Below are 17,800 nucleotides of genomic sequence, written 5' to 3'. Positions count from 1 at the left end.
ATAAATACACTTTTAACTGAGATCATGAGAGACTAAATGTATCTTTTAACCCCTTTAAAGACTTAAAGTACTAAATGTTTGGAGGGATAGAAGTGCTTGTAGAGAATTTGCCCAACATAAAAAAATCAACCCAAGAATGGCTAATATCACTTGTATTGCAGTATAAAACATAGAAAAATATTTAAGATATGCATATCTTTAAACAATGAAGGAAATGGAAATTTATTTTACTTCAACATGCCTTGGAAGCTGTAGATGAGAATCTGACCTATAACATGGTGAATCAAAGTTTAGCCAGCAAAATTCTAGATTTTCTCATTTATCTTTCAGAGCCAGTCTTCTCTTAAGAAATACATGTCTTAGGGCTGATTTCACATCCTTATTCCTCAGACTGTAGATCATTGGGTTCAGCATGGGAGTCACAAGGTTGTTCAAAATCTGAATGATTGCACCAAGCAAGGGGCTAGGGTTGGGCTGTAGGTAGATGATGATGACGGGCCCATAAGCACAGGCAATGGCAGTGAGGTGGGCACTGCAGGTGGAGAACGCTCGCTGCCTGCCTTCTGTTGAGCGGATTTTTGAGATGGAGATCCCAATGCGAGTGTACGACACAAGGATGAGAAAAAAGCAAATGAGAGACAAAAGACCCACATTTGTAAAACCCACCGTCTGTGCTAGAGATGAGTCGTCACAGGCTAGAAGTAACACTGCGGGCATATCACAGAAGTAGTAGCCCACCTGACTGGGGCCACAGTAGGGCAACTGGAAGGTGAGGGTGGTTAGGATAGTGGCGTGCACACAGCCACCCATCCAGGTCCCTGTGGCCAAGACAGAGCAGACTCTGTGGTTCATGATGACCATGTATCTCAAAGGAAAGCAGATGGCAACAAAGCGGTCATAGGCCATCACCGTGTAGAGGAAGCACTCGGTGCAGCCCAGACAATGGTAGAAGAAGAGCTGGGCAGTGCAGCCCTGAAAAGAGATCTCCCGACTCTGTCCTGAAAGATACGACAGCATCTTGGGAACTGTTGTGGAACAGAAACTCACGTCAAAGATGGAGAGGTTTCCCAAGAAAAAGTACATTGGTGTGTGGAGCCGTGGGGAGGCGATGACCGCAGTGAGAATGAGCATGTTTCCCAGGAGGGCACATCCGTACAGTAATGAGAACAGGAAGAGAAGGACCTTCTCTAGGCCCTCTGTCTCAGGGATGCCCAGTAGGGTGAATTCAGTCACTAGAGTGTGATTTGTCATCTCTATGGGAGAATCAGCTCCTGGGCATCTGGAGGAATGAATTTTTGCTAATATATAATATGTATGTAAATAAGATAAAATTAAATCACTAGAATGGAAAATAAAGAGATTTTGATGATTAAAGACAGGGTAGTGCTTCCTGAACGAGATACCTTCCTAGTCTACTTTGCCCTTGATGGAGTGGCTCTTAGTGGTACAGTTCCTGGTTGTAGATAAACCTAACAATTTCACCCAGAAGAGTAACATAGGACTGCTTGCCTATCTTCCCTTCTTTATACACAAGAGTCCTTTCTATTCATTCCAAATGCTCCTCTATTATTCTGCAGTGAACAAAAAATATAAATATGGAAATGAATTTATATGGAGGGAAGGGGAATGACAAGATAGAGAGGAGATAAAGAAGAGTGTGGTTTGAGCAAACTCAATGTTATATACATGTATAAAATGTCAATTATCAAATTTATCTAAGAAAAATTTTCCTTTAAATCACATTATATTCAGAGTCTAGGATTCAAAGAAATGAAAATCAGAACCTGGAATGTTTACAACAGAATTACAACTGCAAAGGTTGTGCCTAAGGTTTTGAATTTGAAGTCTAAGCATCACTCAAATTAGAGACTCAACAAATATAGCACCTTCCCCTGACTCAGCAGCAAGAATGTGTGCTCTCTCCTCTTGGGAAGATGAGGGTTTGGGATTATACATGGGATTGTCCTGTACCCTGTATGAGAGAATGTTGAGAACAGCAGAGTGGCTGAAGGTACCAATCACCTGTGCACATTTGCCATAGCAGAGCTTTACCTACTTCCAACCATCTATTACCTATATCTGAGACACATGATATAGATATCCCATGTACACACATGAATGCACACATGCATATACACATCCTCCCAAATCATATTATTCATGTTGTATCAAAATGTTAAGGAATATTAATCACATACGTTCTTTGACACTGAGTATTAAAAAATAATATGGAGAGGTCCAAACCAGCAACCTCAAAAATACTTTATTTACAAGATGTATGAAAGGAAAAGTGGACACATCGATCTGTAATTTAAACCACAAAAAATTGATGGACATTTTAAAAAGACAAACAGGTGATAGTTTGCTGGGTCAGTCATTGTTTATTAGGCTTTACAGTTGGATATGACCATTGATTGTTTTTCTCCCTTGGCAGCTTATATATCAGCTTCTGATACCATGAGAGCTAGTCTTTAGGGAGGAGGTTTCCAAGTCAGTTCCAGCGAAATTCTTCCAAGTCCCATGTCTGAAATGCAGCCTGTCTTACCTTCATGTTCTGAGAAGCAATCAGTGCCTGTGATAATAATCTGTGTTATTCTGGGCAGGAAGCAGTGCGGGGAGGTATGAAGAGGGGAGAGGTTCTAAGTACTAATAATTTATATTTTATGAAAATGGCAAAAATTCAATAAAAAAGAATGAAAAGATTAAAAAAAGACTTACTGTCTTTATGAGAAGAAAGGTTATATCAGTACCTTAGGTTCATCTACAAACATCATTGTGTATTATACTTCCTTTATCTCTCTATTCATGATGATTAAAATCACACCTACAACAAATACACCGTCTTTCCACATTATCTTCTAAGCCTGAGGGACAACAAAAGACCTTAACATTTCATGTGGAACAAACAAGATTTGCCCTTACTTCACACTACACTGTCTAATTCTGGACCAGACCTGTTTAAACAGAACTGTGGGCCTAGAAAAGTCTCCTTTGTAATTCTCATAGTTTGAAGAATATTTCCCTATTTATCTCAATCTCTTCTCTCTCTCTCTCTCTCTCTCTCTCTCTCTCTCTCTCTCCATTTCTACCTATCATCTATCATCTATCTATCTATCTATCTATCTATCTATCTATCTATCTATCTATCTATCTATCTATCTATCTATCTATCTATCTATCTATCTATCTATCTATCTATCTATCTATCTATCTATCATCAATCTTCTTTTTCTTCTTCTTCATCATCTATCTCTATCTGTTATCTGTATTTTTACTTGGGACTGTGAGTATGGCAGAGTGAACTCTCAGATAAAAGAAAAGGACACACTTGGACACTTACCCAACAGAAAGCCTAGCTAGCTGTGCTGTGTGCTCCTAGCAGGAAGGAAGAGCTTCCCCAACCTAGAACCCCATCATCCTGCAGTCAGCAAGTATGAATCCAGAACTCCTCTTCTTTATCATCACTTTTAGGAAGAAACCACCTAGCTAGTGTGCTGCAGCTCCTGGCCTGTTTGCCTCCAGGAACTGCAATGATTTATAACACAAGAGAATTTAAATAATCTTGGTCTTCCCTTGAGTATTAACCTCAGGATGTTTTAACCTTACTAAGGTAGCATTTCATTAACTCAGTTTAATTAGGGGAGAATGAAGAGAGCGACTGTTGCAATTATCTTCTGTAAAAACTTCTATGTGCTAAAAATTTCCAAAAATGTTCATTTGCCACCTAAATATGTTTTTCTGTATAGCTAATTTATAACAAAGGAAATTAAAATCTGACAATTCTGCCATCTTATTCATCTTTGATTATTTTTAATATTTTGAAGTATGGTAACTACCTTCAGAAAATATGTTTCACAACGTTTTAATAAAAAAAATGAACAATGTATTTGAAACCAGCAATCAAAATAACTGAAGACTATGTAACAAAATTCACAATGCCAAGCAAGGGAACCCATCCTTCTGGTCATTGGTCAGGTAATCCAAGAACTCCCTAAATAATACATGCTATTGCCACAGTCCTTTATCATCTCACAGAACTTGAAGACAAGATCCTACTGCTGAAGACAGGACGTCTGGTCAAACACAGAGAATAATTACCTCTGAAGTACCCAGCCCTAAGTGACCCATCTACAATGCAACCTCTTCACTTAAGCCTTAGGGAATATGGTGGAAGAGGGGGAGGTAAGGATTTAAGAGCCAGAGGGGCAAGACATCTGCTACTACGTAAGGCTACTACGTAAGGATGGGGAAATTTCAGGTGGCCCACCTCAAGAGGAAGAACTAAAAGCAATCAGTAGATCATGAGAGAGGGAGAATGAGTTTTCTCTAGGAACTAGACCCTGAGTTGTTATGTAATTCCAAGTGAGCAGTCCTAAACACAGGTACACAGGAACACCACTGAATGGAATCAGTGTGTGTGTGTGTGTGTGTGTGTGTGTGTGTGTGTATGTGTGTGTGTATGTGTCTGTGTGTGCATATGTGTGTATGTATGTCTGTGTGTGTGAATGTGTGTGTATGTGTCTCTGTGTGTGTATGTGTGTCTGTGTGTGTATGTATGTTTGTCTGTGTGTGTCTGTGTGTGTATGTTTGTGTATGTGTGTGTATGTGTCTGTGTGTGTCTGTGTGTGTGAATGTGTGTGTATGTATGTGTGTCTGTGTGTGTGAATGTGTGTGTATGTATGTGTGTCTGTGTGTGTGTCTGTGTGTGTGTATGTATGTGTGCCTGTGTGTGTATGTGTGTCTCTGTGTGTGTGTGTGTAAAACAATAATAATCAAAAAAGATGACAAGGAATTGAGAGGGAATTGTGGCAGGGAGCATGGGAGGAGGTGAAGGGGGACTGGGAGGGATGGAATAATGGAAAGACTACACTCATGTATGGTACAAACAAAAATAAAAATTAGATATAATTTTTTATTTCTATTTTAATAGTGATTTATTTATTTATTTTGGTTTTTTATCAAGCCTTTAAAAATTCATGGAACATTTCCCACTCAAAGCTAGACCGTCTCCCCCATCCATGGCTCCCCATGTTAGACCACCAAACCCTATGCACTCTGCCATACATGCTGAGACGTATTCATTCATGTGTTTGTACCCAAATGTCCTTCAGTGTAAATGCGTCCACTGGAGTCTAGTCAGTCAATCCAGTGGTCATATATAAATCATACTCTCCCTCACCCAGCAGCAATCAGTGTCAAATAGTTCTCAATCTAGTGCTGGCCTGCCACCTATTTCTCTCTTCCCCTTTGGGCCCTAGTTTAATTGAGCTGACATGGTTCCCACACATGATGCCACTGCTGCCACAGGATCATATCACCTATCCACGGCTCAGGGAACATTTAAGGAGAGGAGGATGAGGAAATAAGAGCCAGGGCCAGTTCATGAACATAGGGAGGTGGAGGCTTCCAGATACATTATGTTAAAGATGATATATACACTTTGAATGAGCACGCAAAATCTCTTTAAATTTACCTTGGTCTACTAAAAATGTATCTAAGGGATACAGCTATTAAAGTCCGTTAAGATAACCTAAGGACTTTTAGATTAAAGGACATGTGCAAATATAACTGTCACAGTGAAAAGATCATGTTCCGTATTCCAAAAAGGTAAAATATTCTCAGTGATGAAACTTGTTACAGAATGTGTAGCAACTGATCCACCAAAATGAAGAGAAAGGAATGCAAACTATGTCTCATTTCCTCTCCACCAAGAAAGCAAAATGATGTTCTAGAATTGACAAAACTGCCAAAAATCTAAAATATATTTTAGCTGCATCTTCTGTCAAAACTTCAATGTTGTATTAGTTCAATGTTGTATTAGTTCTTTATGATACAACTATTATATGTGACTTCAAATACGATTGAATTAACTGACCAAAACTTTAAATATCTTTGGTGTATACCATCAACTCCTGAAATTTGTAGATGTTAGGGAATGGCTTCATCAGTATCTCTAACCTGTGTTTGCTTCGCGTAGTCATTCTCTTATCTGGGAGTGGTATGCTATACAAGAGATTGTTCAAATCCATTCCTCAGTTAAACTGCCATTCTGTACTTTTCATCAAAATACCCACTACTCAAGTGCCAGTGCCTGCTCACCACCTGCCTGTTCTCTGTGCCTATGAGTTCACAGGGTTGTTGTTTTATAATATGCTTTTTAAATTAAATTGTTGAGATTTTTCAGACAATGTAGTATGATGGTACCTAGATTCCCACCCTTCTCCATACTTTCCCTCACCCAAGACACGGCCTATAGAGTTAGATTTGTATCCCCAAATGCTCCTTGATATGGGTCCATCCACTGGGTCCACCAAGGGTCCCATACCAGTAAGATACAGCCTTTGCCCCACCCAGCAGCCATCAATTACCAAAAGTTCCTTAGTTTGGGTTGGGCTTTCTTACCCACTTCTCTATGTCTGTGATGGGATTTTGTCTGGTTTGAGGCTACAGAGGACTTGTGCATGCTTTCACTATTGCTATGAGTTCCTATGAGCAACTGACCAGGTATCAGTAAGATTATTTCCTTGTGATCATCCACTCCCCTCTCTGGCTCTTACAATCTTTCCGACTCCTCTTCCAAAATGATTTCTGAGCCTTGGGTGGCAAAGCTTCAAAACAGGTGTCCTATTCAGGGCTGAGCACTCTGCGGCTTCTTGTCATCCGCTCATTGGCCAATTGTGGGTTTCTTTGTTAATCACCGTTTGCTACAAATGGAAACTTCTCTGGTAAAAGTTAAGAGATGCATTCATTCTAGGGGTAGAGGTTGCTTTGAAGATGTTCCAGTAAGGGTTAAGTGTCTCACAGCACTTAATCTCTGTGTTTAACGAGTTGTAGAATTCTGTAATAGTCTCCAGCTGATACAAAAAGAAGCTTCTTTAATGACAGATGAAATATACACTTGTTTCTAAATATGAAGATGCATCTTTAGAATAAAATAAGATGTTACACTCATCTAGAGATGTGGAAATGTAGGTTTCTTTCTAGGACTTGTGACCTTTATAGCCATGTGCATTTGGCTATGTCTAAAGTACTGCACATAAGTTCCCTCTCAGTGTGTGAATCTTAATTCCAATTAGACAGCTCTTGATGACTTCCAAGATAAATGTACTAGTACTGTTCCACTAGAGATAGTTTTCTGGGCCAGTCATTGTCATTCATAGGCGTTACAGCTGGATGAGATCATTGACTGGTTTTCTCCCTTGGAAGTTTGCATAGTATTTTCTGATATTATGAAAGCTTATCTTCAGGGAAGTGGCTTCCAGATCAGTTCAAACCCGATTGCTCCAAGTCCTGTATCTGGTTTGTACTATCTTTGGCAAGAGTCTAACCTTAAGGTTTTGGTAGGCAATCAAGGGCTGTGACATAGCCTGTGTTATTTTGGTAGTCTCTTGTACTACTCTGACTAACAGCTTGAAGGGAAATTTCTCCTGGCTGGTACTGTGTTTTTTTTTGGTATATAGCTTTCATATATTAATGTGTACTCTTCTGCATATTTTCAGTAGAACTTTGAACTAATACATTTCCCTCTGATTTTTCATACCATCTAAGCATTATTTATCTCTCCTCTTGCTCCCCATGTAAAACCCTCCCTACTCCCTCTCCTTTCCCCATTTCCCCCTTAATAGCACCTTTCTTATACTATCTTCCATGCTCATACTCCTTCCCCCTATATTTCAATGGTTCATTTCCATTTTCCTGGTTTCTGTCGTTATATCAGTACATATACTCACATTTAGGAATTGGACCCAAGATCCACAAATAAGATAGCATGCATGTTGCTTATTTTTCTGATTCTGTGTTACTTCACTTAGTATATCAGTTCTCACATTTTATAGTTCATATGTAAGTGAAATTTTGGTAATTTCTATATCTGGTTAGTTGCCACAACATAATTTCTTCCAAGTACATTCTGGTTGATAAATGACCTTGTTTCCTATATTCAATGATGGAATAGTATTTCGTGACACATGTAACCACATTGTGTTTAACCATTTATTCTTAGATTCACAGTAAGAATTCCATATCTTGACTATTGTTAATACTATTGCAATCTATATGAAAATGCAGGCACCTCTCTGAAATACTGATTTCAAAGAAAGGATTTGTGTTTTATTTCTATTTTACCCCCAAAATATCATGTACACTTAATTTTAATTATTTTAAATTGAAAAGTCATTAAATTATGAAAAAACATAATTTATGAAATATAATTTACATGTATTATTATTTAATTCACAAAGCCCTGCCATGCACATAGCAGATGGTTTACTATCCAAGGTCACAAAGAAAATGAAGTGATAGAGTGGAGTAGTTGATGTTGATGTGGGGCAGAGACAAGGTGCTGAGAACACGTGGAAAAGAAGGTCACTCTCCTCTCCTTGTGTCAAATGTTCCTCTGTGATGTGCTCCATTTCATTAAAAAATGTTTTCAGATAGAACCTGTTTAAGCCACATTTTCTACTCAAGTCTCCAAAGCATCTTATGATGGAAAAATTCATAACTTGATTTTTTGTCCACCATTTGCTGGTTTCTGTTTTCATGCTTTGTGACTTAGAACCTAGCAGGGGATAATAGTCTTTGGCTCCAAGCCCATTGGGATAGGAACATCCCACTAGAGAAAGGAGCAAAACTTCTGTCAATCCCAAGAGATAAGATGTGAGTTACAGTGTTGCTAAACTCCCTGGATTGTTTTGTGTTTTTCTCAACAAACCTCCTAGGATAGTTCAAGAATGAAGCAGGTAGCTGCCCTCATGCAAGACTGGACAGGAAGAGATCAAGTGATATATGTGAGTAATGTAGAGCTAAAATTCATATATTACTTATGATGTTTGAAGCAGGTAAGGAGCCACATACAGACAAGAAGGTGTTGAGAGACAGAAAATTACATTGTCACAGTAGAGAACTCCGTGAGGTTATTGTTTGATTTTACAAAACTTCAGCAGCACCAGTTATGTGCCAAACTGCCATGTTCTGGACAGGACTCAGTCATGGTCTCTTCCACTCAAGAGCTCATAGTCTAGTAGAAGAGGGATCAAACCATCATGCTTTGAAACTATCATTGTTTCATGTGGTCATTACTAGGAAGAAATTGAGTGGATTTGAAAGTATAGGAGAAATGGGCTGTGTTCTGAGTGCCCCTCACAGTCCTCCTCCTGCCAGCGAATGTGCATTTGCATTAGGACCTGCATGATGCGGTGGGGTCCGCTGAACTTGGGAGAAGAGCTTTCTCAGAAAATCATCTACTGGCTGAGATCTGCAAAGTGAGTCATCAGGCAGGCAGGGGAGTGGAAAACACTTTGGGAGCAGAGTTGAGAATGTGGAGAGTGGCCATGCTGGAAAGAGTTCCACGTACTTGAAGAATTTAGGAGCTGGACCTAAACGTCAAAGCTTCTATTTTCGGTTACTCGAGAGTCTGAGGGAGTAGGATCACAAAATCTGGCCTGCCTGAGTGACAGAGCTTGTTCAAGGCCCATCTAGGAAAATTGGTGAGACCCTATCTAAAAATTTTAAAAAAATTAGAATGGATTTAGCTTATGTGCAGTGAATTTTTTGGTAGGGTGATTGCCTAGCACAGATCAGGCTCTGGGTTTAATCTACCATACTTCAGAGAAGAAAAAATGAGAGGATTTAGGAGTTAAAGAGCTCTAAGCATGTTCAAGCTTGAGATAAAACAGTAGATGATCACAGAGCATCTCACTTGTCCTCCTAAACAGATCATCTGTGCATTAAGAAATAGAGATGTGAATGCTTTAAGAACATTGTGTCTCAGTATTTAGTAGGTAAGAGAGTATAGGAAGGAATGAGTCCGGTCACAGCAGAAAGAATAGGTCCCGGGTCAGAAGAACATTCAAGAGGCAAATGGGATCCTTGGACAGGAGAATTATCTGACATTTGGCCAGAATTAAAGGGAAAAGTATAATTATTAGTTCAGAGAAACGTTATTATTGGTGTGTAGAGGTAAATAATTGATCAGCCTAAGTGTACGACAGTGGAACCAGTCTTTATTTTGGGTAAGGAGAAAAATGGAAGTTTTAAGATGTAATCTTAATAAAAACAGAAAAGAGGAAGAGTGATTTGTACAAGATAACAGTTACAGTAATGAGATTGATGAGAAACTGGGACTATTGGATAGGAAGAGAGATCAGAGCAGGTTTGAAGACAGGGCTGCAAACGATGGGGGTGTTTTTCTTTTTGAAACTCTGCAAGATTGGAGGAAAAAATATTGGGTTTAGATGTATTTGGAGAAAGACATTTATTTTTAGAGATTTAGCAAATTTGCTATACTGTGAAAAGTTGGATGGAAATCTGAGGTGGAATCCTGTTTATTTTCACAAATGAACTGTGTACTTTAAACATGCTGACATCCCTGACTTTCATGTGGCCTTCTCAAAAATGATCACCCAGAAGCCTTATGTAGAGAAAGTTGGAATACACATGCAGGACAACTACGCTGTACCTGGTAAGGAATAGGACTCAGTGAGGACTTGTTGTTACTGCTTTAAGCAAGTTCTCTGAAAGGAATCGTCATCTCTGTTTCTCTGATGCTTCCTGGTCACACCAAACTGAGATTAGAAAAGAATTAAGAAATGGTAGTTTGAGAATCTCTAGAAGTAGTTATAAACAAAAATAAATTATCTCTTAAACTCAAAAATTATGAAGTGAAAAATGAGTAGCAGGTTTGAAAAGCACAGGGCATAAAAATTGAAATTTTGGGCTGTGCATGCTGGTACATGCCTTTAATCCCAGAATTTGGGAGGCAAAGGCAGAATATTCCCTACAAGATCAAGGCTAGCCCGGTCTACATAGTTAGCTCCAGGCCAACTGCAGCTACAGGGAGACCGTGCCTCAAAATAACAAAACAAAATAAAGCAAAACAAAGGAAAAAAATGAAACAAAACGCCAAACTTGAAATTTTAGACTATCTAGTGTAAGGTTCAGTAGTATGAAATATAATCACATTACTTAATCTCCAGAACCGTTCTGTCCTACAGAATTGAAGCTTACATATCATGAAAGTTTCATAATGGAACTCATTATTTTGTAGAATAGTTAAAAACTTAATAGAAGTGAATCTAAACTCTTTTAACAATAACTCTCTATCCTTTCCAAACAACATGAACCACAAATTTCTCACCCACTAAAAAGCAGCATTATACTTCATTTTCTATGAAAACAGATCACTCTAGAAACTAATATGACTAGGTTCATTTCATTTTAATTGGGTGGTTTCACTTAGCATACACTCATCCAGGCTCATCCATGGGGGCTACCCTTTGTTCTAGAACATTCATGCTCTTCACATCTGAATACTATTCTGTTGTATACCCACTGCATTATACATGTAGATTACTGATTTATAAATCTGGACTGCTTCCATCACATAGCTGTTATGAATAATGTTGGTATGAAGATAGAAAAGTAGCTTTTCAAAATCCCATTGGGGATTTTTTGGTATACAAAATATCTGAACTGAAATCTCATATAATATTTTACACATTTTTTATTTTTGAGAAAATACAATGCTATTTCCATACTGATTGTTCCATTTTATATTCCCACCCACAGGATACAAGGTACAATTTTCCATAGACAAAAAAATATCATTACTCCTATTTTAATAATTTTCATTCAAATGAATGTAAGGTGGTATCTCAGTATTCTTTTGACTTGCATTTCCCTACTGACTTGGACTTTTGAACATCTTTTTATCAGTTTTTTCAATATTTGTATGTTCTCCTTTGAAACATATCTGTTTATATTCTTTGACCACTTTTTTTCAGGTGATTTTATCTATTGTCTTTGGGGCAAGGTTTTAAAGTGTAATATTTATTCAGTTATATCTGGATATGTGTTTTTTAAAATTCAAGTGAGACGGCTGGTAGTGATTTAAGCTGATAAAATTTTTTCAATACATATTCATTGTGAAGCTTACTCAGAAGGGGTCCAAAGAGTATGTGATTAATGATATTTTGGCTTTTATACATCTGTATGTTTTCAATTTCACAGACGTATTGATGTGTATTCAACTTAGAACATTCTGTTCTGCATCCTAAATATGTTACTCATGTTCACCTTCTATGTCAATAAATATATAAATAATCATAATTCAAAAGAGTGTCTTCATCTATATTCTGCCACTATAGAAAAAATTCCAAGGACTGGGTACATTATAAGAAAAGGAATTTTATTTAGCTATCAGATATGGAGGCTGGGGATAAAAGGAGAATATAAAAAGCAGATATGAAAAGAACATCAGGAAATTGAACAACTGCTGTGTGTAGAAATCTCAATAAACAAACCCTCTTTCTCTTCAGATTTTGAGAAAAACAGAGAAATACTTCTCAACTGCAGTCTTGTTAGAGATAAAGTTAGAAAATTAGGCTTAGTGAGAAACCAGCTGAGAGTGTGAATAACTGATTTAGGTCATCTTCCGTTATACAACAAGTGTATGATGGCTTTCCTTTACAGATAAATTTTGGAGGGTCTGCTGGGCTATGCAAAGGGTGTACTGAAGATAGCAGTTTCAGGGCAAAAGCAGGCAGTGAGATGCAGGAATTGGGAGCTCCTGTGAACTCCTTAGAACTACAGGTGTGACCTGGGAACTGGTCAGTGTTAACCACAGTCTTTCATCATCATGGAGATCCACTAGAACTACCTGGATGACATGCACATGATGAAGTGCATAGCTGAGTTGTGTGGGCAGGATAGTGTCTAGGTCCAGAAGCATGAACTGATATTCAAGTTTTTTTTAATGTATATATTTATAATATGTATGAGTGCATTGCCTGTATGTGTGTAAGTGCATTTGTGTTGTGCAGTGCCTGTGGAGGTCAGAAGAAGGCATCAGATCCCCTGGAACCAGAGTTACAAATGGTTTTTAGTTACCTATTGGGTGCTGGGAATGAAACCTGAGTCCTCTGCAAGAACCATCAGTGCTCTTAACTGCTGTGCCATCGCTCCTGCCTGGCATTCAGTTTTGGTCAGATGATCCTAGAGAAGTCATACACTTGGAAGCACTCTTGGGGTAAGCAGTGGTAACAGAAATCATACTGAGAAGACATGCCTGGAATTCCGCCAGGGACATCATCAATGCGGAGGAGGCTGGCATCGTCTTTATTGCATTTTGACACCTATGAGGTGGCAGATGAGTTTCATCATAATCTACCTGTTTGGTTTTTCAAAGTTGGATCTGATAACAGTAACAATTTTCATATCTTGAGTAAGTAATCCATTGGTGATCTCCAGTGGGATGCAGTTAATAGACAAGTTGAAGCAAGTATATCAAATCAGATCGCCTCTGCCCCAGCTCCTTCTCATCCAACATCACCATGCAGAACACCCCATCCCTACTGCATATAATCTGGGAATATTAGATGTTCTTTCCTGATATTCTTTTAGTGGGTTCTGGGTGTGAAACAGGCATAGTAATATCTGAGGCTGTGATGGTTCTGGAGTTTAAATGATGGAATGTCTCAAAACTATGGACAAGGCCCAGAAAGGGAGGTGACCAATTGCCCTGTCTGATGATGGAGAATTGAATCTGATGATGGTAGTATCTGGGTCCTTCATGAAGAGGGCACTATGCTACTCAACTGAGCATTTGCTGCCCTGAAAGCTAAGCACATGTTTTAATCAAAATGAAACTTTTAGAAGCTGCCATTGGCACTGGGCATATTCATTAACAAGATAGGTAAGATCGTTTTCATGCAGATGGTGAGAAGGTTCAGTGTTGAGAATAACATCATCATGGAAGGGTTGTTAGAAACACATAGCAAAAATTAAAATAAAATAAAATCTTCGGGACTGGAGAGATGGCTCATCAGTTAAGAGCACTGGTTGTTGTTGCAGAAGACCCGAGTTTGAATCCCAGCACCCACATAGGGGTTAACAAACATTCATAATTCCAGTTTCAGGGGATCTGATGCCCTCTTCTGTTTTATGTGGGCACTGCATGACTCAAGTGCATTTACACACATGCAGGCGTGATACTCATACACATAAAATAAAAATGAAGAGAACAATAATCAAATCTTAAAGTGCCATTCTCTGAACTAAAAAAGAACAAAACTGAATTTGGCCTGTGACATCATCAAAACAGTAACATAACAGGAAGAAAGCAAGGGTTGGATTTGGGCCCAAGCCAGGACTAATCATCACAGGATGTACCACAGAGGACTGGGTACTGACTGCTCTGAATAGAGGCAGAACAATGGAGCGAACAAAACAAATGGAAACAGCAGTGAGGTCAGTACATATGAAAGACTTGTATGCCCAGGTACAGTACAAGTTGTTTACTGAACAATTTCTTTATATTACCATGTCCCTTGAGAGACAAGGAGTGGTGACCTGTCACAAGGGTCATTCAGGAGAGCTCAAGGGGGTTGAGCAATTAAAAATAGCAATCTCTAAGTCAAGTGAATATGAGGTACATAATGTTGATTAATGTGAAATTCTGGGTGTATTTGAGGTCCCTGATATTGAAAACTTAAATGGAAAGGGTGAAGTTTGATTTATGGGAGTGAAGTAAAGGGTAAACGAACTGATGGAAGTGAGTGTTCATTGCAGTGACCAAATGGTATCATATTCTAGAAATGTCCCATACCCTTCTTTGTGAAGTAGGCAGTCTGAAATGTTTGATGGCAGAAAAAGAGAACAACCAAATTCTAAGTGCAGTAGATGTGTGAAAGGAAGGTTGATAGCAGGATAGCACTGTTTAGGCTCACAGAGGCTCTCCTTCAACCAGGAGAAAGAGCCACCTATAATACATGGAGGGAATCTCTATGCAGTTGTGTGCTAGTACTCTTGGATTCCTTACCCAGAATGAAGGGATACTTCTGTAACTGACTGTTGGCTAGAGTGTTAATTCAAGTAGAATTCAGGTATCACTGAGGCAGAACAGCAGACAAAGTGTTACAGGCCAATGGAATACTTTAATGCTTTTCACTATGTGCTTTACCCATTTATTTATTTTATACAAGAGTTAATGGTGGCTGGTGAGTGATAACTTTAAAAAAAAATTTCAGTGTCCATAATCATTTATGAACAGCAAAGAATACACTCTGGAAAACCTTTCTCAAGGACCTTTTCACTTCCTTGTTCCTCAGTGAATAGATTAAAGAGTTCAGCATGGGTGAGAGTATATTATTTAATATTTGCACCACAGCACCAAGCAGGGGGTTGGGTGTGCACTGCAGATAGATGATAATAACAGGTCCATAGGCACAGAGGATGGCAGTGAGGTGGGCACTGCAGGTAGAGAACGCTTTCTGCCTACCCTCTGCCGAACGGATTCTCAGAATGGCAACCCCAATGTGAGCATAGGAGACACAGACACTGAACAGCAGCATCAGGGCCAGAAAGCCAACATTAATAGAACCCACATTCTGGGCCAGTCTATTGTCAGTACAAGACAGGGGTAAAACAGCAGGAAGGTCACAGAAGAAGTAGTCCACTTGATTTGACCCACAGTACTGTAAATGAAAAGTAAAGGTTGTCAGGATACCCGCATGAAGACACCCTACCAACCAGGCTATTGTGACCAAGCTCACACACACTCCAGGTTTCATGATGAGCATGTATCTCAGTGGGTGACAGATGGCGACATAACGATCATAAGCCATCACAGAATAGAGGCATCCTTCAGTAGAACCCAAAAGATGATAGAAGAAGAGCTGGGCCGCACATCCTCTGTACGAGATGGCCCGGCTCTGGCCAGAGAGATAAAGAAGCATCTTGGGACAGGTTACCGATGGGAACAACATGTCAAAAATGGACAGAAGTCCCAAGAAGAAATACATGGGGGTGTGGAGGGTAGAAGAAGAAATGATTGCTGTGAAGATGAGCAAATTCCCAAGCAGGGTGAAGAAGTAGATGAACAAGAACACAACAAAGAGAAGAGTCTCCAGGCCTTCTGTCTGAGGAATTCCCAGGAGAATGAATTCATCAAGCAAGGTGTAATTTCTCATTATCTGCAAAGGTGGTTTTAACAAAGAAGCAGGGTAATTAAAGCAAATTTAATATTAGTACAATAACTAGCACTGTTTTACTGAAACATAAAGATCTCTTGGTCCCTTCATTTCCATGAATCAATACCCAAAGATACTCAAATCTGTATCTATTATATAAAATCAATACTTGCTTATCTCACACTTCTAAAGGTGTGAAAATTGAGGTCGGAGCCCTTTCTCTGATGAAGACTCACTGAACAGTCTGGAAATCAAAAAATGACATCACATGGGATACAATGTGGACACAGAAGGAAGAAGAGATACATTCGGGAGATAAGCCATTAACTCATTAGTTCATTATTTCCAGGAATATATCAACCCATTCGTGAGTAAAACCCTCAGAACAAATCACTTCTTGAAATTCTCACTTGATTCCATCTCCTCATATTTCAAAAAGGGGATTTTACACACACACACACACACACACACACACACACACACACACACCAAATAAACAAATACCCTAAGCAAAGAGTGTCTAGTGAGATGGGCTCAGTATGTCAAGGCGCTTGTCACCAAGTCTGACAACCAAAGTTCAATCCTGGGGATCCTCTTGGTGGAATAGAGAACAACTGCCCTCACATTGTCCTTTGATCATCACATGAATTCTGTGGGGACTTTTGGCCTACAGATGTATGTGTAAAAACACACACACACACACAGAGGAAATAAACTAAAAAAAAATTAAAGATTTAATTCTGAATTATATATATATATGTATATAATGTACATGTTCATATGTTAGTTCTTGTTAGTGCCTGTAAAGCCCAGAAGAAGGAATCAGATTCCCTGAAGCCAGAGTTTTTGTCAGTTATAAGCCCTCCAGCTAGGGTGCTGGAAACTGCACTGTAGTCATCTGGAAGACCAGTACATGCTTTAAACATTGAGCCATCCCTCTAGTTCCATAAAGAGGGATTAAATTTCACTGTGAGTTTTGGAAGATCTTTCAAATAATATCAGATACAATTGAAAATAACTGTTAGGTATTTTCTGGAAATATTTAAGTCTGTGAAACATATGCATATTTTCATATATGGAAGTATATCATTGTTTGAACTTGCTTAAAAAACTAATTGAACTATACACAGGAAATTCTAATAGAATCATGTTTTTGTGACTTTAGAGAAATTACTCCTTGACATTGAAATATTCACCATAGTGCCATTCTCTCTATCATCTATCTATGTAGCATATAATTTATTAGCTAAAAGAGCTAATGAATTAATGAAATTTGAAATTTTATTTATTGATATATTTTCCTATTATTACCATGAAGAAACTATGTCTAGTCTAGCTTAGCACTATATCTTTAGGATTTAGGAAATAATAATATGTTATAAATAAGTGTATTTATTAAATGTTTCTACACATTTATTACTTGACTCAGTTTGAAGTGCCACTTTTGTCCTTAAACTATCTTTAAATTATTATAAAAAATATATAACATAATAGTTGATTCAAACTTGTTTTGTAGCTTCAAATTTCATGCATAATGCTTGTAATATTCATCTAAATATAGATTATTTAATTCTTGACCTAGTACAGGTAGAATGATCATTGATGGTAACTAATTATTATCAATCACTTGAGGAAAAATTGCATGTGGTAAGTTAGAGTGACAAATCAAGGAGAGAAAACGGAGCTCTCTATACAGAAGGAAAATGAGAAAGTTGTGTTTATTGGAAATTTTTATAACAAAAAGAGAAGGATATGTAATATGTAGTTTACAAATACCTGATTTAGTACAAAAATTCTATACTGCTAAACATATAACCTTAGGAATTGGGTTTAGA

General features: G+C 38.3%; 2 protein-coding genes across 2 annotated transcripts; both read right to left on the bottom strand.

The window, feature by feature from the left end:
• Positions 1-312: 312 nt before the first annotated feature.
• Positions 313-1,251, bottom strand: LOC103740376 (putative olfactory receptor 10D4). Its single transcript, XM_008840957.1, has one exon. The coding sequence runs from the start codon at positions 1,249-1,251 to the stop codon at positions 316-318; it is 936 nt and encodes a 311-aa protein (XP_008839179.1). The 3' UTR covers positions 313-315.
• Positions 1,252-15,024: 13,773 nt separating this feature from the next.
• Positions 15,025-15,978, bottom strand: LOC103740375 (olfactory receptor 148). Its single transcript, XM_008840956.1, has one exon. The coding sequence runs from the start codon at positions 15,963-15,965 to the stop codon at positions 15,033-15,035; it is 933 nt and encodes a 310-aa protein (XP_008839178.1). The 5' UTR covers positions 15,966-15,978; the 3' UTR covers positions 15,025-15,032.
• Between the last annotated feature and the right edge of the window lie 1,822 nt (positions 15,979-17,800).

Source organism: Nannospalax galili, unplaced genomic scaffold, assembly GCF_000622305.1.
Source record: "Nannospalax galili isolate Female #2095 unplaced genomic scaffold, S.galili_v1.0 scaffold881, whole genome shotgun sequence".
NCBI classification, from domain to species: domain Eukaryota; kingdom Metazoa; phylum Chordata; class Mammalia; order Rodentia; family Spalacidae; genus Nannospalax; species Nannospalax galili.
The sequence above is the reverse complement of the archived record's forward strand: the minus strand, read 5'-3'. Positions and strand labels throughout refer to the sequence as shown.